This window comes from Triticum aestivum, chromosome 3B (assembly GCF_018294505.1).
Source record: "Triticum aestivum cultivar Chinese Spring chromosome 3B, IWGSC CS RefSeq v2.1, whole genome shotgun sequence".
Taxonomy (NCBI): domain Eukaryota; kingdom Viridiplantae; phylum Streptophyta; class Magnoliopsida; order Poales; family Poaceae; genus Triticum; species Triticum aestivum.
Window position 1 is genome coordinate 655,077,430 of NC_057801.1, and position 25,271 is coordinate 655,102,700.

Here is a 25,271-nt window from a genome sequence, read left to right on the forward strand (position 1 = left end):
AACATAAAATACGGTTCAGTTTCGGTATATACCAAATTATTTCAGTATGGTTTCGGTATATACCATAAAAATCAAAGTTGACGCGAATTTAAAAATAACGTATTAATAATTTGCAAATATATGACTCAAAGCACATACTATTTTACACAAATAGTATATGACTACATATATAAGTATATATGAATGCTTTGATTCATCTGTTGATGGTTATGGACGTGCTTAGCATTTTAAAAGGAGAAAATGACTATTTTACAAGAAAAAATTACACGCTTAGTAGTGAATTTAACTCATGTACAACAAAAATGACAACTGTTATGGTTGTTCATCTCAAGAAATATAAATTTATTTCTTACTTCGGTTTATTCGGTTAACCGTTAGGTTTTTCGGTATATACCATAAAAACCAAAGTTCAAATCGGTATGAAAAGTTCATACCATACCGAAACCAAAAACCATAAAAACCATAAAATCGGTTCGGTTCGGTTTATTTTCGGTATGGTTTTTTAGTTCGGTTTTCAAATGCACAGAGTGAGGCGCTGGCAGCTTGCTAGGCCAAATGACTGGGTTAGTTGAAATAGCTTTTGCTATTATTTAAATATCAAAAAAGGATTTGGCTCAAATACCTGTCCAAATCACATTATAATTTTTTTTCCAGAAAATGCATTCAATTATATAGTTATATAGAGCTCATTGAACTTTTTTTGTATGAAAACGAAATAAAATAACACATAAATTTATTTTGGCCTTTATAATTATTCCCTAAAATAATTTTAAACTCCATAGAAATATCCAAATAACATTTAAAACATTTCCAAATATTTTATATTAAAGGAGTCATGTCACCTTCTCTCGTTTCATTATTTGAGCTGCATTTATTTAAATAATGCAATCCAAATAAAAGAATATCCAATTGTTCACCAATTTACAATTTGAGGAAGTGATGCCATTCTCTTGCATATTTGGATTGGTAATATTCTAAAAAAATCAAACCCAAAATAAGATCCAAATGAATAATTGGAAAAGTCCTTTTATTTGCTCTCGATTTGAATATCATTTAACCTCAAGAGTTTCTAGCCAAAATTAACTAATAAGAAGCAACACATGCATGTTTTAAATTAATCCTATTTTAATTCATAATGAATTTTGGAATGTTACAGAAATTCACGAGTTTAAGAAAATTATACAGTATGGAAAATGTTCATGGATTTGTAAAAGCTCGTGGATTCGCAAAACTGGAAACAGTTCATTTTTTTTAAAGTTCATAAATTTGAGAAAAAAGTTGAGTTTGAAAAATGTTCATGGACTTTGTGAAATTAAAAAAAGTTCACAAATTTGAGAAAAGTGCACGATTTTGAAAAAGAAAATCATGGATTAAAAAGGTCATAGATTTCCTGAAGTTGAAAAAAGTTCATAAATTAAAAAAAATGTTCACAAAATTGAAAAATATTTGAATTTGACGGAAGTTCACGAATTTAAGAAGTTTCACAAATGTGGGAAAAACTAATATTGAAAATGTTCATATAGTTTTAATAAAATCACGAATTTAGAAAAGGTTTATAAATTTAAGAAAATTTCATGAATCCAAGAAAGAAAAATATTCATGAAAATTAAAATTAAACGAAAGGAAAAATATAAAGAAAAAAGATTAAAAAACAAGCCTAAAAATAGATTGAATACAAAATTGTCCAGGAAAAAAACGCGGGAAGAACCATACTACTTCAACTACGCAAAATGGGTCAGCTCATTTCGGTTAGAGGTGTGCCCCGCGTACAGATTAGCCTCTATTTGGCACTTGGGTTCGGGGGATTTCCTATATGGCGCCTTAGGCGCCGGTTTTTGTAGGTTTGGCAAACCAGCGCACACCCTCGATCCGAATGGGCGGGCCCATGTGAGCTATGAAGCAGGGAAGTTCAATCGGGTTTGATGAATCTTCAAGAAACTTTCCAAGCCAGTTTTGGGAAGCTTCTGAAAGCTTTCGATCGGTACAGGCTAATATTCACAAAATGGCCACGTCAAAAGAAACCGGCCAGAAGCGTACAGAAGCTTCCCAAGCTTTCAGTGGTCAACGCTTGCTGTCAACAGTGCGTGAGCAAGACGAGTTAGCGAGGGAAGCGGACGAGTGAAGTGCACTGGCGCTATATAGACCGCGACCTGGTAAGCTGGCGGACAAAATTGTACATCCGGTTAACCTAGCATCACGGTTTTTTACTTGGTTTTTATTTCAAATAATTTATGAATATATACGCAGAATTTTTTTAATACACATAGAACATTTGTAATATACATTGAATTTTTTTTAGAAAACAGTAGAAAAGTTGTAAAAAATGGTGAACAAATTTCAAATACACAACGAACATTTTCTTAATATACGATGAACAAATTTCAAATACACAAATGAGCAATTTGTACATATAGCTTGAACAATTTCTTAGTATATGATGAACATTTTTATAACGCATGGTGAACCTTTCCATAATATATGGTAAACATTCTATTAACATAGGATGAAGATTTTTGTAATACAAGGTGAAATTTTATATAGATACGAAAAAAAGAGAAGCAAAAAAAGAAGAATAAAAGAAACATAAAAAATATGAGAAAACATAAAATAAACATAAAGTGGAACAAATGAACTAAAAACCGACAAAGCAGTGAAAAACCGAGAAGGAAAAAGGATAGAAGAAAAATGAAATAAGACCCATAGGAAACAACTAAGGAAACACCAATGAACTAAAACAGTTAATTGGGCCACCGCGGGCGGCTTCAACGAAGCCACTTCTGTTTGCGCCCGCGGGCAGCAAATAGGATCCCACGGATTCGAGAGCAACTAATTAGGAAGTACTCTTAAGGAGTCCCCGCAAGTGTCACTTTTGGTGGGCTAGGAGCATGCCCCTTGGCGCACTCTCAGCTGCCACCTGTCGCATGCTTGACGCTCCCTCTGAATTTTTTTGTACTCCCTCCGTTCCTAAATAGTTGTCTTTCTAGATATTTCAAATAGACTACCACATACGGATGTACATAGACATATTTTAGAGTGTAGATTCACTCATTTTCCTCCGTATGTAGTCACTTTTTGAAATCTCTAGAAAGACAAGTATTTAGGAACGGAGGGAGTATGTGTTTCCGACTTTTAGATTGTTTTTTTGTTTTTGTGGGTTTACTTAGTTGGATAGAAAATTCGGTATAAAGAATTATGCAAAAAACGCTTTCTTTTCTTCTACGATAAACACAAATTTGTTTTCGTGAGAGGCATAATCGTGCCTATGAAAAGAAAAGAAAAGAAAATATGTTTTCTTTTTATTTCCTTCTGCGATAGTCATAAATTTACTTCTCGTGGAGGCACACCAATTTGCTTCTTCAAGAGCCATGCCTCTCAAAAAAGGTTCAAGATTTAGACGCATAGTTTAAAAGATAAATCATTTTGAATAAACGAATCTATAAAAAAAAAGAAAACTAACAGGTTGCGACCTTTCGGGCAGATCCGCTCCCCTTCGGTGTCCAAATTCTAATCTACTGTAGGAACCTGGGCTAGGCCCACGCGAATGCAGACGAGAACGAAACTGCAGTTTTACGTTTGAGCATCCAGCCCGGGCCATGGCCCCTGGTTCGCAGACGCGTTCGTTGTGTGCTTTGGTGGAAAATCCCTAACCCGATCTCAAAAAACAAAAAAAGGAGAATCCCCAACCCAGACCGCCGCGTCACTGCTCCGCTCCTCTCCATCTTTCTTCCCGTCGGCCGAGGCCAGAAGGGCCGGGCACCGTCTCCCGTCGGCCGTCGCGATCCCTACACCCCCCGCCGCTGCTGGGATCAGAGTGAGACCCCCCGATCCGTTCCCCACCGTTTCTCGGTATATTGCTCCCTGTTCAGATCGCTACATAGGATCTACGGCGTAGCTTGCTGTTGAAGCCGGGGCGATGGATAGGATATTTCCCGATGCGCAAGCGCCAAGAAAAAGTACCATAGCTAACCGAGGAGTAGGCAGAACACTGCAATTGCTCGGTGTACGCGTGATAGTGCCGGGGGGAGGGTTTCTCGATTGCAACTAATTAGTACAGTATCGCTTTGTGCGCAGCAATTTGACTTGTTCGAACCGTAAAGGCGTAGCTTCCTCTTAGCTGGAACTGGGTACTATCCCTCCCGATTCAGGTTTGTTGATATTGTATCTTTGATGTCAGGGTTCATCAGTTGAAGGCTTGCGAAGATGGGTTGGGGGATATCCCGGTTGATTGGACTGAAGGCAGCTGTCTTGCTCACCGCAGCGTATTTCGTTCATGGACAGGGCATGAAAGTGCTCTCACTGCCCCTCATATACACCTGCCTGATTGCCGTGCTTATCTCCATTGCTTCCCATCCGTCGGTCGACCTCCCATTGCTCCTCGGCAAGGCATCCAATGGAAGCTTTCCCCTATGGTCATGGGTCATGTTCTCGCCCTTTCTCTTTTTCATCCATCTGTTTGTGCTTTTGCGGAGGTTTGTGAAAAATGAGCCCTTGTACACCGAGATAGCAGACGGAGTTTATGTTGGAGGCTGGCCTTCTTCAGTTGAACGCCTGCCACCTGGTGAACCCGCAGTCATCGATTGCACTTGCGAGCTGCCAAGAAGCTCAACTATATCCGAGAATTCATATTTGTGTGTCGCTACATGGGATACAAGGGCGCCTCAGCCACCACAGATTGAGTCAGCTGTGCGGTGGGCCGTGAGAAAGCGGTCACAGAACAAACCTGTGTATGTCCACTGTGCCTATGGTAAGTTTTTATCTGTTTTTCTTTCTAGATTTAATAACAGCCTTGTGTTTAATTATGTTTTGATAATAATAGTGGTCGTCTATCTGAATTCACTTATGCAGCTTACTACTTATATTAGATATTTGTTGATAGAGTAGACACATCTACTGCCTTGAGGTGGATAAACTGTTGAGCTGTATTTTAGGTGTGCAGATGTGCATTTTCTGTCCTGTGGTTATTCTTAGCATTTCTGATTTATCTTTCGTTATCTATCAAAATTAAACTGCCTCTCATACATTACAGGATAAATTTAATGACATATAACAATCTTCACTAATTGCCATCATATATGGGTCAAGATATACCCATATGCGCGTCTGCAAGATGTCCGTGGTTATTCTAGCATATATAATTTATCTTCCCGTATCTATCAAAGTTAAACTGCATTTCATACATTATAGGCTAAATTTAATATATGACAATCTTCAGTAAATTGCCATCATATAGAGGTCAAGATATACCCATATGCGCGACTACAAGGTTTGCGCATACATAACAAACATTACAAATGTAATTGTAATGTCATCTATTGTCTCAAGAGCCCGTTTGGCCTGGTTTAGGCTTAGGACTGAAAATGAAGCTTAAGCAGGAGCTGTGTGGCCAATTAATTTGTTTGTTTAGCTCATATTAATTATAAGCTTACAGCGGTTTGTACAATTGAGTTATGAATACAAAGTTGTGTGTATTGAGCTCTTAGTCCCAATAACATGCCCATTTGAATAAGCCTAGGTTAGTACAATAGTTATAGAAGGTTTGCAGCCGTCCAATACTCAGGTTTAAGTTACCTTATATCTTGATAGTTATATTGTTTAAAAAGCACCGATACGGGGACACGGACATGGGGATACGCATACGGGGACACGGAATACGCCATTTTCCAAAAACAGCCATACCGGGATACAGCATGTATATATTAAAAAAATGATGTAATAGAAACAGAAAGATAATGAGATGTGAACAAAATACTACCCCATTTGTTGCCTCCATGCCTCCCTTTTCAAGTCCTTGAATGATTGAACTGAATGATCCTCAATTTCCTCATACTGAGGTCCTTCCAACTTGCGAAATACACCATATGCTAGTATTAGAACATAAGCCCACAAAGGATATTTAGGATTTGGAATACCAGACCTCTTCACTGTCACCCACTGCCGTGCCGCTGCCCCCAGATGCCATGCTTGGTAGCCAGCAAGAGGCCAGCACCAGCAGCCACAAGACAGCAAGCTGCGGCAGGCAAGAACGGCAGGGGGGCGAGGTGAGGGGAGGCTGTACCCGTGCCTTGCTGCTGAGAGGAAAGGTGGCTGGAGATTCCTCTATTTCCTCCCTTTTTAAAATCCTCGAATGATCGTCAATTTCCTCATACTGAGGTCTTCCCAACTTGCAAAATACACCATATGCTAGTATTACAACATAAGCCCACATAGGATATTTAGGATCTGGAATACTAGGCCTCTTCACTGTCACCCACTGCCGTGCTGCGGCCCCCAGATGCCATGCTCCCTAGCCAGCAAGAACTCAACACCAGCAGTAACAAGAGCACAAGACAGCCGGCACCAGCTGCAGGCAAGAACGGCAAGAAGGGGGAAGGAGAGGGGAGAGATGAGGGGAAGACGTGCCCGTACTTTGCTGCTGCGAGGAAAGCTGGCCGGAGATTCCACATGTTAGAGGCGCCGGCGGTGGTGCAGTCGCAGGAATGTGGACTCGAGTGGAGAACAGGAGATGGGCTGCTCAATTGATGCCTGTTAGGGTTAGTATATGGGCTGACTGGACCTTCTCGTGTCCCCGGCGTATCCCACTTGTTTAAACAGTGTCGGTGTATTTTCTTTTTTTTTTACCGGAAATTACGGGATACTCCGTGACACACGTGTCCCAACCTCTCCGCGCCCCGTGTTGCACACGCATTATATGGGGATACAGCGACTTTTGCCGTGTCGGTGCTTTCTAGGTAAACAGACAGAAATATTCGAGGTCAAATTATGCATTACAGTTTTGGCATTTTTCTATATGGAAGGTAGAAATGATGTAGGACATGGTCATGTGGGATCAAGGGTTAACTGCTAAGCATCAAGCTGTATGATGGTTGCTTTTGTCCTCTTCACAACTAGGAAGTAATATTTCTTTCTTCCCTTCACATTTTTCTCCATCTAGTCAAGCAAAAGAGCATCAGTGAAGTAGCCTGTAAACTAGCTATTAGGTTGATGTAAGGCAGGATCCAAACAGCCTAATCCATGTGATAAGCTACTCTAGTACTCTATCTATCTGAGGCATGCCATTAACCATTACAGAGAGCAAAGTTTCCTTTCCTGGTGCATTAAGCTCTTAACAGCTCGTCATCTAAGTGCTTTGATAAATTGTAACAGGCCATGGCAGAAGTGTCTGCGTGATGTGTGCACTTCTAGTCGCACTGGGATTAGCTGACGATTGGAAAGCTGCTGAGCAAATGATCCGCGAGAAGCGGCCTTCTATCAGCATGAACACTCTTCATCGCAAAAGCTTAGAGGAATGGTCGAAACACTTGCTTTCTCCCTCAAAAGGAAGTGGGGAATCCGATGTGAGTTCTGTGATTCTTTCGGACTACACCCGGAAAAAGCATTGAACTTGCGAGACACGGACTTGTTCAGTAACTGTGATACTTGAGAAGACTTCATGCTTTGGTGTTATCTACTGTTGTCCTAGTAAATGTCCAAGGCATTTCGTTGTCTAAGTTACTGTCCTCGATTATGTTGTATGGATACGTGGGTATTCTATTACTGTGGCTTACAATGTTGCTCTTTTTATGCATACTGTGCAGTGATCCTTGGGGTCATTGAATGCTTTCAAGACAAATCGTTTTGTGGGATTTTCTTTCTTAAAATAGAGGTCACTGCTAGCCTGCTAGATTGTCATTTATAACGGAGTGTAGTATGTCTCTCATCTGTACCTTGCATTTTTAAGGCAGTACCATGCATTTAATATCTCTGCTAGGTACTCCTCGTTTGGTTCAAGTAAATGCTCAGCTATTCATAGCTTTCTTGTGCTGTACCACAGTACCAGCCTGTCGTGTAACCATTTCATTATGTCAAAATTGTCTTGTTTTGAAGTTTCCTGACTTACCTATGTTGATTGAGGTTATGCTGAAGTGTACTCATTTTGGTATTCTTCGATTGAGGTTATGCTGAAGTGTGCTCGTTCTGATATTTTTTGTATGCTCACCTGGTTTTTCATCCTTTTAACCATCTGTCTGTCCTTGTTAATGAGCGGCTTTCGAGTTAGAGATTGAATTCTGAGCTGCATGGTTGGAATGATCTTCATCTGATGGCAAGTTTCACGCCTGACAACAGTTCCGGCTTGATGCCATGATGGAGCTGATGGTCTGGTATTGATGGAGCATCCAGAGTTGTTTTTTTTACATCTGTTTATCAGGTGTGAACCTCCATCTTCTGTTTATTGTTTTATTCATGCAAGGTTCCTTGCGCTGTTTCGACATGTGTTGCTTAACATCGCTCTTAGATGTTACTGCTTCTTTCATGGTTTCTTTTGCTCAACAATTTGCTGATTGTTTCTACAGTACCACTGACTTGTCCTGGCATTGTTGTTGATTTTCGGTGGCACATTTTCATCGGCGGATTCAGATATTTATGGTTTCCATGTAATCTTCTCTCGTTTTCCATCTGTGATATCGGCATCATCTGTAACCTGCAGAAGCTGTCCTTAATTGTTTGTTGATATGCTGTCGTCGTCGTTTTCTTTTGATTTGACAGTTGATCTTAAATTATTGCTTGTCTCAGTTTTGTGATGTTATCTCTAAAGGTCTCCTTTTGCAAAATAAACTTGGAATAACCTAGTATAGATAATAAGGGATTGTTTAGCAAGAATATTCGAATTTGTGTTATTTTTCTGTCTGCCTTTGTAAAGTGGAATTTGTCTGCTCGGGTCCATGAGCAGCCACGCATCTCCTGCCTTTGCTTTGCTTTGCCCTGCTGCGAGCCAAAATTTGATGCACTAATAACTCTTCAGTCAGTTCAGGAGCCATGGGAACAACAGGTGAGAGCCACTCAGCATTGCACCCCAACAATTGCCACCCCTCCCTTTTCCCTAGTGATGTTGCTTTCTCAAATACTTTAATCAATGATAGAACATTACAGTCCCTCGTTGTCTTCTCCTCTCTTTCTAACATCACTGACCCCTACGTTACACCCTCCAGGAGAGCCCTCAAAATCCGGAGAACTGATTCTGTTGCGGCTGGTGGTGCTGCTGCATTCCTTGTAGTTCGGTTCCTGTTGGGCTAAGGCTCTCGGTCCCGATGAAGTTCCTGTTACAGGACAAAATAAAAGGTGCAAGTCATTGTCGGCCATGTTCAATTTATGCATTTATGTTTCTGGAAACACAAATATTGTGTGCAAAAAAATATCTCTTTGCGGCACATGTGTCGAATCCCTATAAATGAACAGCTAATAAGTGACTCGCCAAATGGATTTTACATATGTTTTTCTTCTTCTGAAACAGGGAAAAACTAAGAATACAGTGTGCAGTTTTTGCAGCTGAGCGAATGAATCTTACTCGCGAGGACGGGAAGCCCAGAGACTGCTGAGAGCTCGGAGCCGGCGGTAGTACTCCCCGATGGAGAGGAAACACCGAGCCGCCTGTCGGGTTGTTAGAATCCGGCGCATCTGATGCAACGTTTGCTGCCTCAGATTGTCAGCCTGCAACATTTGCAAGTAAGTCACCCAAAAGACAATGAGATGTCATGTTATACAGTTTTGTATCTTGGCTTGGCTAGGAATTTGACACGACGTAGAATGCCGGCATTATATATACTTAGTGATGGGGCATTATCAAGATTGTGCGAGCGCATATTTTAATGCTAGGTTGTTTTCACTGCTATATTCTGCTTTGGACGTTGGTTCAGATCTTCTTGCGAGAGTTTATTCTAATGTGACTTTCTTTTCTGATCGTGTGGGACTTAACATTGGCATAACAGAAAAAGTTGAGGAGAATGAAAACCAAAGGAAAAGGAGAAACAACAACAACAACAACAACAACAAAGCCTTTAGTCCCAAACAAGTTGGGGTAGGCTAGAGGTGAAACCCATAAGATCTCGCAACCAACTCATGGCTCTGGCACATGGATAGCAAGCTTCCACGCACCCCTGTCCATAGCTAGCTCTTTGTCGATACTCCAATCCTTCAGGTCTCTCTTAACGGACTCCTCCCATGTCAAAATCGGTCGACCCCGCCCTCTCTTGACATTCTCCGCACGCTTTAGCCGTCTGCTATGCACTGGAGCTTCTGGAGGCCTGCGCTGAATATGCCCAAACCATCTCAAACGATGTTGGACAAGCTTCTCCTCAATTGGTGCTACCCCAACTCTATCTCGTATATCATCATTCCGGACTCGATCCTTCCTCGTGTGGCCACACATCCATCTCAACATACGCATCTCCGCCACACCTAACTGTTGAACATGTCGCCTTTTAGTCGGCCAACACTCCGCGCCATACAACATTGCGGGTCGAACCGCCGTCCTGTAGAACTTGCCTTTTAGCTTTTGTGGCACTCTCTTGTCACAGAGAATGCCAGAAGCTTGGCTGATGTGATCATGTTTATTTTGACTCATTCTTTTATCTTCCTGTAGTACCCCTAACAAGTTGTTATTATTATTATTATTATTATTGTTATTATATATACTACTTTCTCTCATGCAACTACATCTAAATCCATTCACCATCTTTTCGTAGAAGACTTTATGCAGAATGATTGCCCCAATCATGACCCTAGTAGAATTATTAATTGCCTGCATACATTAATACCTTTTCAAATATCTACGTCCACAAACCGCAATCAACATATCCCAAAAGGAATGAGGGCTCAGAAAAGGTAGGAAAAAAACAAAAGCACAATGGAGGTCTCAATCTTCTATTATCCCTTGAGGCCTTGAGAGAGAGAAGATAATCCATAAAAAGTCTAGACGATTGTTTTTCCTACACTTGTGATGGAACAGCAACACGGTATCCACCTTTCTTCAAGGCTCCTGTCCGCGGAGCTGAAAATTAGGTGGCTGTGTCCTTTCCTGATGATTTTTTTGTAGAGGACCCTATTCATGGGTAGGAACCCTTGCAACTTTTGCAAGGCATGGAACATCATAAATGAGGCCTCCAAGGATACGATTTTTCTTGCTATGATTGTGGGCCTCAGCTGTGGTACTACCAGCAAACAGAGGAGGGAATAAAACAGGAGAGGGGATATGTGGCTGGCACAAGCACAACACAGCACAAGAGAGGGTAGAGAGGCACAAGGAACATAGTTTATGCACAGTCGCAACCGTATGTATTCGTCCATTGACTTTATGTAGAAAGGGACATGTGTCTGTCTGTCTACATGTATATATTGTAGTACTAGATATGCAGGTACACGTACACATGTGTGATCAGGAATAAACCTTTCCCGCCCTAGGGTAGGGCCCCCACCAACTTGTCTAGAAAACGTACAATAATTGGTAGTAGTATGGTTTTATAATAACAGGCTGATTATGCATGCTAGAAAGCGCTAATGGTGCTTATCCACAAGTTTAATCCGCTGGTTTCTGACAAAAAGTTGGCCTGTCATTCATCATGGAGAAAGTAGGACATGGCTCCGTAGCCAGCAGCTAGCGTTTCTGACAGAAAAGGACCACTTGTACCACATACTGTAGCATGAATTTTATTTCAGTATATTTTTGTATCGTTCGATCTTCGATTCAAGAGAGGTTAATTATTACTGGTGTAGATCATGATCTAACCGCAGCAAGTTTGATGATGCAGTCCATGTCCAAGAAGAGGAGGAATTGATGTGGTGCTGAGTGCTGACCTGCTGGTAGAAGCTCTCGAGGCTGGCGAGCTTCTCGAGCGCGATGGCCATGATGGCCATGTAGTTGGGGCCGGGAGTGCCGTCGTTGAGCGTGCCGGCGGCGACGGTGTCGGCGAGCGACTGGTGCAGCTGCTGCAGCCCCTGCGCGAGCGCCTCCTCCGCCTGCTCCGACGAGTGCTGCAGGCCGCAGATCCCCATCATCTGCTGCTCCGTCAGCGGATCCAGCTGCCCGATCAGGATCTGCATTCCCATGCATTATGGCAAGCCGGCTTCTAGCCTCAGTCAGTACGGGACACAACAGCCGTACGTGCACGGACCATTCTTCATGGACGCCGTTCGTGCATGCATGCAATGCAATGCATGGGAAGAAGATGATAAAATATACTTGACCTTGAGGAGCTCGGATGGCCGGAAGCCGCCCATCCAGAAGAAGCAGCGCTCGGCGGGGGTGGCCCAGGCGCCGGTGAGGAGGTGGAAGACGTCGGCGTGCGCCAGCTCCGCCTTGAGCTGGAACAGCTCGTCGTAGTGCTGCATGCACTCCTCCACCGCGGCGCCCAGGTTGCTGTCGGCCAGGTGCGCCTGCAGGCCGCCCCGGAGCTCCGCCAGCCGCTTGCCGTCGTCGTCCAGCCACCGCGCGTACTCCATGTCGAACATGGCGGCCCCTACGAGCGCACGGACCACGGTTTTACATGCAAGTTATTATTACTATGAAGGGTAAAAGTAAAGAAAACAAGACAAATGTTTCAGGCTTTTGCAGTCGGAGTAAAAAAAGTTAAAGGCGGGCGGCGCTGATTACCAGGACTCATGTCACCGCCTGCGCCGCCCCCTCCGAGAAATATCCCCTGGAACAAGCAAGCAATCTTGTGAGAGGAAATTATTTTTTAAGGCATCAAATGGACTGCACAGAGAGAAGACGAGCTGTAATAACAACCTGTGACCGTGCTCTCTGGAGCTCTTGCTCCATCTGCTGAAGCCTGACCCTGCTGGTCTCCAGATTCTGCACATAAGCCTGTGAAAAAGAGGGCGCTCAAATTTAGGCAATCAATCGTAAGCACCAGTGTTTGACACAATCATCATCAGAGGTAGGAGTATGTTTATGTATGGATCTTGTGAGTGAGCACCTTCTTCCTCAGCCTGCTCTTCTTTGCGGCCTCCCTGTTCTGCGCTAATCGCCTTTCGGTCTGCCAAACCAAAACCAAACCAGTCAGTTTAACCATGCAAGATGATGGCGCAGATGTTACAGTTCCAAGAGACATGAACCAAAGCAATGAGTGGATGAAGAAGCAAACAAACAGTAGCCATCCCACCTTGGAATCTACCAACTTGCCGTCTTTCCTCGTGGATCCATGTTTCCTCTGTGCAAAGGACACCAAGGGGAAAAGAGAGGTACGGAGTTAGAGCAAGGTGTGTATAGTAGCATAGTTCCTTCCTCTCCTATAGACAGCACAGTGCCACATCTCAACATCAACATCAACATCCACACCAAAGAAAGCAGCAGCGGCAGCTACAGAGAACAGGATAGTGCATTGGAGCCAAAGTTGCTGTCCGTTGTTCGATCCACAGCAACCTCAGTAACCTTTTTGGCTGTAGCTGTCCGTCCCTGATGACACCGATGGCTCGGACAGCGAGCTAGCCACGCCATGCTGCTGGCCATCGCAGCCCGGTGAGTGACCATCACTGCCGCTTTGCCAAGGCGCAGGACGGCAGGAGGGAGATAAGATGGGGGTTTATCAACTTATCATGGTATGATCCTGCCTTTATGTCTGTCTATCCACCCTGGGAGAGACAGAAAGGCAGTCCAAGGCTACACGTTCCATCCATCATTAATTCATTATGCATTGTCTTGTGTCCTCTTAACCAGGTGCAGCATCGACCAGATACCATTAGTCCAATCAGTCATCATCTATCATAGAGAGACATCCGGCTGTTCCCTCCCAAACAAGCATGGCCTTTTCTCCTCTATCATAGGTCATAGCCTATGCAAAGGGCACATGTCTTGTGCTTACTGCTGGAGGAGTACCACTGGTACCTTAAGACACCATCATAGAGAGACATGATCTAGCCTGATAGCCAGATAGGCTTTGCGCCTGTCCGTGACTACACAAACACAAACGGACGTACTACTCGGCCGTGGGACGGTGACGGGACGGGGCGATGCTGCATGCTCGCACGACGAATTCCCAACAGTTTGGCATCCTCTGTCGTCGACAGGCCAAGAGTTGTTTTCTCTCTGGAGATTTGATTTGACGGTATTATTCTGGGGAGTGAGAAGGACGAGCTGGTGAGTGGCGAGGCGATGTGTCCTGCGCTAACTCCTTTGGCATGAGATGGGGCGGTGGTACTGGTGGTCTGGTACTGGTACGACTAGCTAGCTAGCTGGTCTGGTACGTACTGAATTATGATTGATAGGAAAAGGTCAAGAAAGGGGGAAGGAGGGGGCGTTGTACCTTGTCATGGTCTCCTCCTCCGTGCAGCTGCAGCTGCTGGTGCTGGTGCTGCGGCTGCTGAAAGCTTGGCGCGGCAGCGGCGAGGCCAGCGGCGGCAGGTGGAGGGAGGCCTGGCTTGTGGCTGTAATCATCAGTGGTCACCATCATGACCTCCTGCCGTTGCTGCTCGGAGGTGGTGGAGGAGGGGGAGGGCCTGACGCTGCCGGCCGGGCCCGGGGACACCAGCTCCATCTGCGCCATTGTGTTCCGGGCTGAGCTCGAGTCAGTGGTGCTCCCGACTGACTGCGAATTCCCCTGTTCAGCAATTAACGCAGGCAAACAGTGAGTGGTCACGCACGCATGCATGCATGCATGCAATGCAGGGTTAATGTGCCTCTGAGACGAGCGGGGGAACACGTTTTCGCCCCCCCTCGCTCGCCGTCGCAGGCTCTCTTTACTCGTGGCCGGCCGGTGGCGGTACGGCCACGGGAGCTACGCCAAGGAACATCGGCCTCTTTTTCCTCGGGTTCAGCGACGGCGACGACTGAGCGAGCCAGTGAATTAATGCATGGGGTGAATGATCATGGGAAGCGGGTCCTTACAGCACTGTGCAGCTGCTGTGGGTGCGGCATCGGCCACGAAGGGAAGATCTCCAGCGTGGGGGGCCTGCCCGCGCCCGCCAGGTACCCTCCTCCTCCTCCTGCCGCTGCGGCTGCATGCATAGATAGATACAAAGAGGATTCAATTATATCGATTTCATGTTGGTGTTCCTGTTCCCCTTGCTAACAGCTGTTCGTGCGTCCTCCCGGCCGGACCTCTCTCTCTCTCTTCCCCCCTTACCAGAGAGAGAGAGAGAAAGCTGTAGCTGTAGCTAAACATGGTGGAGGGAGGAAGAAGCTGCTGCTGCACTGTTGGCGACGGATGGAGGAGGGGAGGTCAACCGGACCCAAGGACGACGACATGCCTTCCTTCCTTGTCTCACCATTTATGCCGCGCCGAGCTGCTGCATGTGGCGACTGTTTGTGGGAATGCAAAAGGCGAGGCATGTCTTCGGTCTCCCTCCCCCTCGCCATGTGCGCTGAGCAACAGCAGCAAACCATCCTTTTTTGGTAGGTGGCTAAGGTGCATGGAAGAAGAAGAAGAAGGGTACGTACGTAGCTTACACTTGGCTTGCGCGTCGCCTGCGATCATGCCGCCGGGGTGTGGGTGGTGGAGGTGGTCGGCGACGCTGACGCCGGCGTTGGCGCCATGGATGAGGGCCTCCTCCAGCTCCCCGAAGTAGGCGGCGGCCGCGGCTGCGGGCTGGAAGTCCCTGCCCAAGCAGTGGCGCACAGAGCTCGTCATCTCATCAATCACCAGTGCTACTGATACGCCAACTTACTGTGCTGTAGAAGCTATAGGAAATCAAACAGGATAAAAGCTTTTCGAGAATGGAAAGGCAGGCGGAGGCTACTAAAGATCGACCGCGCTGGACAGATAAGTAGGGATTCCCTCAAAAAAAAAGTATGAGGCCGGGGAGGCAGAAAAGATGGTGCCCGGATCACTCTCGTAGTACGGTTCAGGCCTTAGGCATTAAGAAATGGAGCTGGTGCGCCCGCGCGCGCGCGGAGGTGTAATCCAATGGAGCGAGCATAAGCATATCTGTGTGTGCGTGGAATAAGTAAGTTTGTTAAAAAGATGGATGGATGGATAAAAGCATGCACACGATCGAGATTAAAAAAGGAATTAATTAAACAAGTAGCCCTGCCCACTGAGGGATTTGCAAACTACTGGCTGCAAGAAAAAGTTGGTCTGGTGATCTGATCTTGCTAGCAAGGTCCTCTTGCATGAGCTGAGCTAGGGAGGATTTTAGGCTAGCAGAAACCTCAAAAAAGAAACAAAAATTTTGCAAGGGAAATGGGTGGAGGGGGAGTACAAGAAGCTGGCAGCAGGCGGCGCGGCGGCGGCGTGGTGATGGGGTTGGAGCTGGAGTCCGCCATGGTAGGCGAGCGCCGCTTGGTGGTTGAGGTGCAGCACTGCCCTCTCGTGGTGGTCGTGGGCGGCGCTGGCCATCCTCCACGAACAGCTCGCCTCCTCACCTTGCACCATGATCACCACCTCTGCTGCTGCTGCTGCTGCTGCCAACGAGAGACCAGACCAGAGGCCAGAGTGAAGTTAGTGGTGGAGAGAGAGGGAGGACCAGAGAGAGAGAGGGAGAGGGAGAGAACATGTGTACATACCATCCTGGAGCAAGCATGCGAGGGGAGGCAGAGGCAGAGGCAGAGAGAGAGAGGAGGGGGGATGAATGAATGAATGAATGAGTGATGGGATTGGCGCTCCTCTGCCTCTGCGTCTCGGTTCGCGCACACTGGCAAATTGAATCCGCCTTGGAGTTTCGTCCACTGTACTGCAAAGAAGATCTTGTCCTCTTCAACACGTCCCACGACCCTGTCTTTCTTTTTCCTCACACTCACATCACAGCCTAGGCTAGAGACAGAGAGAGAGAGAGAGAGTCTGTGTGAGAGCTGGACTGACCGAAGAGGGTTAGAGAGATGGAGGTATAGATAGAGAGAGAGAAGAGAGATATGTGTGGTAGGCCTTTGCTGTCAGCGTTTCTGTCTCCTCCTGCTCCGCTCCTCGCAACCACCTTTCACCCCCCATTGGCCGCGCTCCTCTGAGACGGCAAGTACTCGACCAAAAGGGGCATTGAATAGAGAGAGAAAAATCGTTTCAGAAAAGGAATAATAGAGGGAGAAAGGCTCACAAGCTTTTTAAAAAGAGGGAGGCTTGAGAAGTTGTTCTACCCCATCTATCTATTCTCCTGAAAGCAGAGAGAGAGAGAGAGAGAGACTGGGAGAGACACATTGACACACAGAGGGGCTGATTTGTCAACCATATGTCCTCTCGCTCCACATATCACCAACAATTCTAGTTTACTCGCGTGGCCACTCCTAACCAGAGCACCACCGGGTATAAACATATCAGATATGGTGCACCACCGATCCAGCGTGGGAGAAAAAAGAAACCACTTGCGTCGAAAAACATGGAATTTAGTTTCGGGGGCGCATGGAAAATGGGTTGGTTTCGGGACTTGTCTTCTCTGTGCGTTTCCGATTCTTCAATCCGGGGGTCGGCATCGGTGCCTCGTCATGCACCAAATACATATTGGAAAGATTCTTTCCTATACGAGAAAATATGTTCGATGTTGAGAAGAGCCTTTGCTTTGCACCCCCTGAGATGGATGTAGTGGATCCATCTAGCTTGGTAGGGGGCACGGGACACTTGTTGCGACCTGATTAGTGGCCAGGTTTGTTTAGGTTGATATGAGAGGCCAAGTTGCTCGCTGGCTAGATACTGCTAGTGCTTAATCCTCTTTGCCTCAAGTAGGGCCTCCAAGGGTGGTAGTAGTATAAACTACCGCACAGCTGAAGAAGAACAAAGTGTTCGTGGCGCAACGACGAGGGAGAGAAGATGCGTTCATACTCGCTGCCCACAAATTGATACTCCCACCGTCCGGGTTTATTAGGGCCCCTTTTATTTTGGGCTAAAGTTTGACCTATAAATTTAATTAGTAAAACGCAAACTAAATGTCATAAAAATTATATTGTCGGAACACTCATTCAAATACAAATCCAACAGTACAATGTTTCATAGCATGTATTTTGTATTTTAGTAGTCTATGGATGGTCAAAGCCTGGCCCAGAATACGAAGGGGCTCAATAAACCCGGATGGAGGTAGTACTCTGGTAAACTTTTTTATCTCTCACTCGTAAGTCTTGTTGTGCTACGTGTGAAATAAACAAATAGTCTTGTTATACACTAGCTGGGGTTGGTCAAAGCTGAGATGAGAAAGAGTCTCTGGTTCATGTGCCGGAGCCTGCCCACTGCCCGGTCCACTCCAGCGAAATACGGAACAGTACACAGCCTAGGAAAAGAAAAATGAACTCCAGTACGTACTACTAGTACTGTACTGGCCAAGGTCAGCAGTTGGAGTATTTTATTTTGGGAGAGAGATTCGGTAGGTTTTGATTGATAGATCTCTCGGGAAGGATGGACCTGCCCTGTAGTAAGTGTCAAGTCGTCCCAGCTTTTTTCTAAGAGGGGAGAGTGTATAGGCAGATCGCCAAGTGAACTGGCATCCATGATTTGGTGAATGGTTCTTCATTTTCTTCTGCCGTGCTACCATGGTAAATCACTGAGGTAAAAATGGCGCGTCGCAGAAAACCAGCACTCTCTCTCTCTCTATCTATCTTTCTTTTTTTTTTGAAATTCTGTCGCACCGCTTGTTTTTCTTGTGGCATTTGTTTCGACAGAATGGCAACGACATGGGAGACCTGGCCCTCTTTTGTTAGCACAAAAGGTGATGCGGTTCGTTTCACATATATAGACGCGCCAAGGGTTAAGATTGCTTAGACTAAGTAAGCCACATTTTTAGTTAAGTGGCTTCGAGATTATCTTTTTTTTTCTCAGGGAGAGGTGTGCCTTTAACAAAGATGCAGATTCAGATTTTTGATCCACTCGAGAACGAAAAGAGACGCTACATAAATAGACGCTGGCGATCCAAGACAACACGAAAGTCTCACCTCCAAACTTTAAAGCAAAGGCAGGGCAGCTGCAGCAGCAACAGAAAGGTCAATGATCTCAACTTTTTTGATTGATCGTGTCCGCGGTTGCGTATTTCACAGAAGAGGTCCAACCTTTTGTTTATTTCACTCCGTGCTTCAGCTGATTAATCCGCCACATTCGGATACGTTTGGCTACCATGAGTTCCTCACCTTATAACCACCCAACTGTTAGTTTATTAGCACTAGTGAAGATATGAATGGCAATTAAAAAAAATGAAGATATGAAGGAGTGCAAGCAGACATTTGATACATGCCGCCAAAAGAAATAACAGAATCAAAGCAAGTTTTATTATATAAGAATTTCTTAAAAGTATTGTTCATTTGCTGAACTAAACCAAGCAACCGAATCGGCTCTTCATTTTGTTAATAAGAAAGGGAAAGCGCATATGACGAGTGGAGCCGTATTTACAGAAACGAATGTCAATTTGGCAAGCCAACCCGGAGCCCCAGTTTGATATGATCGCTGCGCGGAATATGGTTCTGTTATTGTAAAGAACTGTAAATAAAATGTAAGGCCGGATGGAATAATACCAGAGATGCTACCCTCAGATTTTATAACATTCGGCTTGGGTGATAAAAGATTAGGCAGTGATGCTGCCATGCAGTGGAGATCACCCTGGGCAAGGAATATCGAGGCATAAAAAGTGGCACAGTGGATACTGGACACCCATTTCCGAGGAGAAGGTCCACTAAGGGCATGCAACTGTAAGCTTTAAATGGTATAGTTTACAAAAAACTTGCACTCTGACAGCATATATCAAGAGAATCTCGAACCAAATTCTAATCTCATGAATATCCAAAAGATGTTTGACATGATGTGCACTTAAATCTCAACTGAATCATTCCACTACAGCTGAACAAATGAAGCAGGAGAGAGGGAGAGGGTTTCTCAGAAGAAGGAATAGCATCCGGTTCTGCCATCCGTGCTATAATGCGATGGGCAAATACAGGAATCTGCAATTTTGTGAATAGGTGGTCTCGAGCTTTCTTTAACCATGTCCGATGGTATAAAATATATATGCTCGTCACGAAGTAGGATCAGAAGCAAAGCTGCAAGATGCATAAAAAAACATTAAGCATAAATTTATCTATGTTGGACTGCATGATGAGAGGCGCTAACACTACTAGATTAGATCAATATAAGAACAAAACTTTGCCCTATCAGTTTATCCTGTTGTATTTAAGTCGAAACGATGAGGTGATATTCCTACAAAAAACATAAGAAAGCAAAGTATTAAAAAAAGTGAAGCAATGATAGAAGCCTAGAACTGTCACAGAATAGTTCATCTAAGAGTTGCTAGATTCCAGGTACATGGTTAATAAGTGAAACAGCACAACACAGTTGACAGGGGGCAGTAATAAGACATCTACGCTAGGAAGCTACTAATCCTTTAGAGAAGGGTGAACGTAAAATCAAGATAATGTTGGTTTGTCTGCCACCATTTCCTTACAGAATCAGTGCTTCAGGATCATGTTACCACGAAAGACGGCTAGATCTGACATAACCTAATGGTTTCCCTTTTTACTGAATTAGCATATTGATTGTTCACAAAAGTAGACACACGAATCGCTTGTTATTCCTAAATCCAATAAAACCATTAATTCAGTAAGTGATAAATTCCCAGTGTCATTCTAAAAAAAACAGCGCATCTCCTCGAAACAATAACATTACAATACCCATATATCTTTGGGCATGCATAACGGAACTATGCATGTGACTATGCTAGTACAAATTATCTAGTTCATAGCCACATCCAAATGACACTTTACCTTAACTTGTTTACACCATGGCATTGTGTTTAACCAACTAAATGTTCAAATAGATCTAACATGATTCTAAAAAACAGTTCTAGCAGGAAATACTCCCTCCATCCGGTGAACTGTACATTTGGCTTTAAAATTTGTCCACAAAAGAGTGTACTTCTATCTTCCTAATGCACTTTAAAGTAGAAAAAAATGTTTCTCTCTCATCACAAGGTAATCAAGACCAATAACATTCTACACATGGTCTCCTTAATTTCTACATGCACTTAGCTCATTGGGGTTGGGTAATTAAAGAGGAGAGAGATGGTGGCTTGCGCCTTTCCAATTGCATTTTTTACTCTAATTTGTCCTAAAATTTCTCTATGTGGACTTTTCACCAGACGGAGGGAGTACGTGCTTTACTGACAAGTGGATATAATAGCATTAGTGGGCATTAGTGAGCTGCTCGATGAGTCGACGAGTCGTTCTAGGGTAGCGACTTGGAAAAAGTCGAGCCTGCAGTTGCGACTAGTCGCGACTCGAGGCATGAGTCGACATTTTTTTGCGACTCATCGACTAGTCGCGTCACGCGACTTGAAATCCATGGGCAGTATCCACAATTTTCTGGACTGAGTTTCATGTATGTGTAACCTCTCTAGTTTTATGTCATCTGCAGCATAAACTGAGCAGATTGCCGTTTTTCCCATGGGAGGTAGGGTGAGCAACCAGAAGGTAGCAAAGAGTTCACGACATGGGAAATCAGAACACAAGCTCTAAAGCTCAAAAAACTTTGAAAGTGGCTGTACATCTTAGCATATGGTAAACTGGAGTGGATTCGTTAAAGGCAGAACTAGTCAAAGCTTCAAAAACCCATAAACCTGATTGTGTGTCACGTCCCTCCCGAGGCTCTTCTGTGATAAAAATCAGTATACACTGATTGAACTGACTAACATCTATTCAAAGCCCTCTGTCCCTACCGGTCTAGAATTGAGCATTAAAACAAAGTAACAAACATAAGCTAGTATAGGTGCGCTAGTATAAGCACGTCATGGGCAAGATTTACCAAATGGAAAGAGCATAAGTGCACGCCTACTGAACTTTATAGCTGTTTGCTAGTTACTAATGTATCAGCACGTAATTACATCAAATTTCCAAGATCTCGGATAGACAGATACTTTCTCATGTCTTCAAAGGGTAGTATTTGTCTACTTAATATACAAACTTAATGGGAAGGTAGAAAAACTTTCTTTTATCTTCAAAATGGTAAAAAACCACCATATAGTACATCAACAAATTAGATATGACATGTTATAAGGGAATCATCTATTCTCTGGAAGCATGTGTTGCAATTTAATATTCTATCATGAGACACAATACGAATCTGAATCCTACAGGTGACCAGATTATACCGCAAAACAATGCCCTTGTATCGAGGCAGATATGCGCAAGGAAGTGGAAATGTGAAAAGGCAGCCTCTCTATTACATGGATGTTCAAGTAACCATTGATGACTACATGGATAGCAGATTCATAACAACATATGCCAACAGCTACAACTATGTCACTCTCAGCAGGAGCTGAAGAAGCCTGTTATGTTGTACCTATTTATAATATACATTAACTTTGCTTCAACACAGCATGATTCTGAAGGTTCCAAAGTTTTTTACGACTCATGTGACTGACTCGGTGAGGAACCAAGACTTCACAGAGTAATTATTTAGATAAACAAATTGACAAGGCAGCACCAAAATATGCAACATATAATAGCACCAACCAAGATTAATTTTACACAAAGATAGCCAGAGATGAGCCATTTCTATAAGGCATTTAAAAAGGAAAGAAATTGCAGAAAGTAGAATTGCAATGAGGCTATGCTGGAATACATGCCGAAGTCAAACCCCCCAAAAGATTACCTGATGGCAAGAGTTGAACGGAACAAGGATGATGAATGCCCACTTGACCTAGTGGCTGATCACTCATACTCAAATTGCACATCCACATGCACATACTTCCTCATGAGACAAACTATAAAAGAGGTGAAGGTTGCTAACATCTTGCGCTCTTCGCGTGTTTTTGCCTCAGAAAGAACACCATGAATGACAAGTTTCTTGAGATTTGGACACCTTTCAATCATTCCAAACACCCAGGGTCCAAAGTGCTCACTTATTACTGTCCAACCAAGTTCCAGAACCGAAACATTCTCCAGTGGTGATAATCCTTGCAGTAGCCCATCTCGTAATTCATAACTTAGTGAAAGATGCCTTAGAAGAGGAAATGCAACAGCAACAGTCTCCAAGTCCACAATCTCATCATCATCATCAAACGCAACACCCCAGAAACGTAGCATCCGCAAGTTGCATGCTCTAGATATCATATTGTAGAACTTTGGCCAGACTATCATAAAGTTACTCACATCCACAACCTCCAGATGATCGGTACTCTCCCCAATATCCAAATGTGTAACACTCACATCATCAATCTTGAGATGCTTTAGTGTACCCTTCCCAGAGAGCTCAAAGAGATCAAGGTTCAAAGCATTCAGGTGCAGGACCTCCAGATTATCTGCATCAAGTATGATCTTATCCACGCCAACTGTTTTTACAAAGATGCTTTTCAAGGTATGGCTTGTTAATTCCATTGTAGACTGCGAATCAGAAGTGACAATCTCAAGGACATCAAGTGCCAGTGACTCGATCTTGGGGCAAGCAGCAACTAGAAGGCTCAAATCCAGGGCAGAAATGCTAACATGCCTCAAATAAAGGGATTTAAGACAAGTGAACCTCTGGTAGCTTGGTTCAACACCGGTGATTGTGTTATGGTCCAAATCCAACACCTCCAGCTTCTGTCTACCACACTTCTCCAGGATGTTTACATTAGGGTTGGTTTGAATGTTGTAATACAGGCACCGGAGCGTCTCCCTGGTATACATTAGCCATGCAATCACAGGCGCTGCGGAGAACTCATGTGTGTTATCTATATGAATAGAGAGGCATTGCAGTCCCATCGTCTGGAATATAGTCTGTGTGATGATGATCTCCAGTTGACGTGTGGTCATGTCCCGAGGAAAGTCGTCTGAATTGAAGGACAGTGAATGGAGATGCTTCCTGCAGGCCTCCCGCCACTTCCGGCAAACCGCAGAGGAAACCATGACATCTCGTGCAGCACTAAGATGTGCAAGAATGTTGCCAATAACTTCAACCGGGAGGTGCTCCATAATTTGCAGACAATTGATGTCCAATTTTATCAGCAAAATCTAATGCAGAATTTGCCCAATCACAGTCAACATGTATAGTACTCAAACGGAATTCACTGGGTTGCAAACATATCAGGATGTGCGGTCATCAATATATAAATCCTATGAATCATAAATTTCAATCCAATCACCTTCCTTCCCTGTGAGACAACAATAATAGGCAGTGATTAGCGCGGGGCGGATCTAGATGGCACCGGCACACCCAGAAATTATGGTGGTAAGTGGGGTTTAACAAATCACTGGATGAAAACATGCTCATACCCCAAAACCAATCGCCAAAGATTGTAGACGGAGTAGAGATAGCAGGAACTCGACAAGGAAGAACGGGAACGACGGTGGCGACGACGCCAACGAGAACGGCCTCCTCCTCTCTCCCGCCGGAATTAGTCGACCGCCGCCCCGCGCGCCGTAACCGATTTGTCGCCGCCGCCGCCGCCCGTGGAAGGGGTTCGCGACCCCGACCAGCGGCAACGACGGACTTGGAACTCCCACGGCGCGGACGAGGACGACGATCAGCGAGATCTCGGGGCGCGCTTGGCACGCTCCTGGATACCGCCGTCGGTGACCCGGCCGCCGGGATCTCGTTGTCCGCGCGATGCGACTGAAGGTGGCCGTAGGGTCTCTTCCTGTTTTTTCTCTCTTCCTATCTCTTTCCGCTACCAGTACCAAAACCGATGGTGTGGCAGAGCGTAACCTAAGGTATTACGTTTGCTCGTTTCGAAAACGGGTTTCCATTCGTTTCCGTCTTTCATTCAGGAACATGTCATCAGCGAAACAACACGTATGCCCGCCTAGGTAAAAGATCTGCCTTAATAAATTCTTTTAGAGCTCCCGAGCACACACACACCTTTCCAAGGCTGACCATAGTGGTGGCATCATAGCCGGTATCATGCACTCGAAAATAGTAAACATGCTGATGTAGCAAATAATTAAAAAAAAGAGGGTTAGAGTAACATAAGTAGATACCATATCATGTTAAATGTTATACTATTTTGTGTTATGCATGGCAATAAATATGATCATCTATAATACTACTCTATAATACTATTTTTTTATTTTTTTTTTGCATGTTAATACGTGTCTCATTCATATCATAAAGATCAAATTACAAGTCACGAAAAGACCAACATGACAAAATTGAAAAGATAACATAACATTGCTAAGCTTGACACCAACGTCCGTCACTTGCCTCCGGCACCACCACCACAGCAGCCACCAAAGAAAAAAATGACGGATCACCTCCTCACCCGAGCTCGACGCGGCTCCATCGCTGATATGCAGCTTTGCGGACCTCCAAGGTGGCTCACCAAAGATGAAGCCATTGCTGTTGAACGAATCAGACCGGGGCAACACCCCGGACACGCTATCGAACTCCAGATCTGAGACCCCACAACGACTAAGACGCCGAAGTAGGAAACCATACCTGCCATCCATCAACCACGAACCCATCACACGTTCTGTCTTCCAGATGTCGTCGATGCAGATCACAATCTGCATCTGCTCCCGAACTACCTCCCAAGCTCCGCGCCGACGCTGGAGCAGACGTCGTCGCAACGGCGGAGCCCGAGGACACAAGTCCACCACAAGGATGCCGTCGCCGCCACGATATCCCCACTTGAACAGACTGGTTCCCAAATCC

General features: G+C 44.6%; 3 protein-coding genes across 7 annotated transcripts; 1 reads left to right on the forward strand and 2 right to left on the reverse strand.

Moving 5' to 3' along the window:
* Positions 1-3,602: 3,602 nt before the first annotated feature.
* Positions 3,603-7,739, forward strand: LOC123071492 (uncharacterized protein YnbD). Its single transcript, XM_044495071.1, has 3 exons — positions 3,603-3,811; positions 4,175-4,744; positions 7,144-7,739. The coding sequence occupies exons 2-3, from the start codon at positions 4,201-4,203 to the stop codon at positions 7,377-7,379; spliced, it is 780 nt and encodes a 259-aa protein (XP_044351006.1). The 5' UTR covers positions 3,603-3,811; positions 4,175-4,200; the 3' UTR covers positions 7,380-7,739.
* A 1,127-nt stretch (positions 7,740-8,866) lies between these two features.
* On the reverse strand, positions 8,867-16,647 carry LOC123071491 (transcription factor LG2). Of its 4 annotated transcripts, none has more exons than XM_044495070.1 (13): positions 16,253-16,647; positions 15,949-16,147; positions 15,197-15,345; positions 14,636-14,745; positions 14,055-14,348; positions 12,915-12,962; positions 12,729-12,788; positions 12,539-12,616; positions 12,404-12,449; positions 11,998-12,269; positions 11,608-11,847; positions 9,323-9,465; positions 8,867-9,074 (listed from the first exon to the last, which is right to left on the reverse strand). In XM_044495070.1, the coding sequence occupies exons 2-13, from the start codon at positions 16,119-16,121 to the stop codon at positions 8,975-8,977; spliced, it is 1,713 nt and encodes a 570-aa protein (XP_044351005.1). In that variant the 5' UTR covers positions 16,122-16,147; positions 16,253-16,647; the 3' UTR covers positions 8,867-8,974. The 4 variants fall into 4 exon arrangements, with proteins under 4 accessions (XP_044351005.1, XP_044351004.1, XP_044351003.1 ...); XM_044495069.1 differs by having other exon boundaries at positions 15,188-15,345; positions 15,949-16,144; positions 16,253-16,646; XM_044495068.1 differs by having other exon boundaries at positions 15,188-15,345; positions 15,949-16,150; positions 16,253-16,645.
* A 2,660-nt stretch (positions 16,648-19,307) lies between these two features.
* On the reverse strand, positions 19,308-24,282 carry LOC123071493 (F-box/LRR-repeat protein At1g67190). 2 transcript variants are annotated; one of them, XM_044495072.1, is made up of 3 exons: positions 23,894-24,282; positions 22,293-23,772; positions 19,308-19,687 (listed from the first exon to the last, which is right to left on the reverse strand). In XM_044495072.1, exon 2 carries the CDS (start codon positions 23,591-23,593, stop codon positions 22,352-22,354), a length of 1,242 nt encoding a protein of 413 aa, XP_044351007.1. In that variant the 5' UTR covers positions 23,594-23,772; positions 23,894-24,282; the 3' UTR covers positions 19,308-19,687; positions 22,293-22,351. The 2 variants fall into 2 exon arrangements, with proteins under 2 accessions (XP_044351007.1, XP_044351008.1); XM_044495073.1 differs by having other exon boundaries at positions 19,308-19,844.
* Positions 24,283-25,271: the final 989 nt, after the last annotated feature.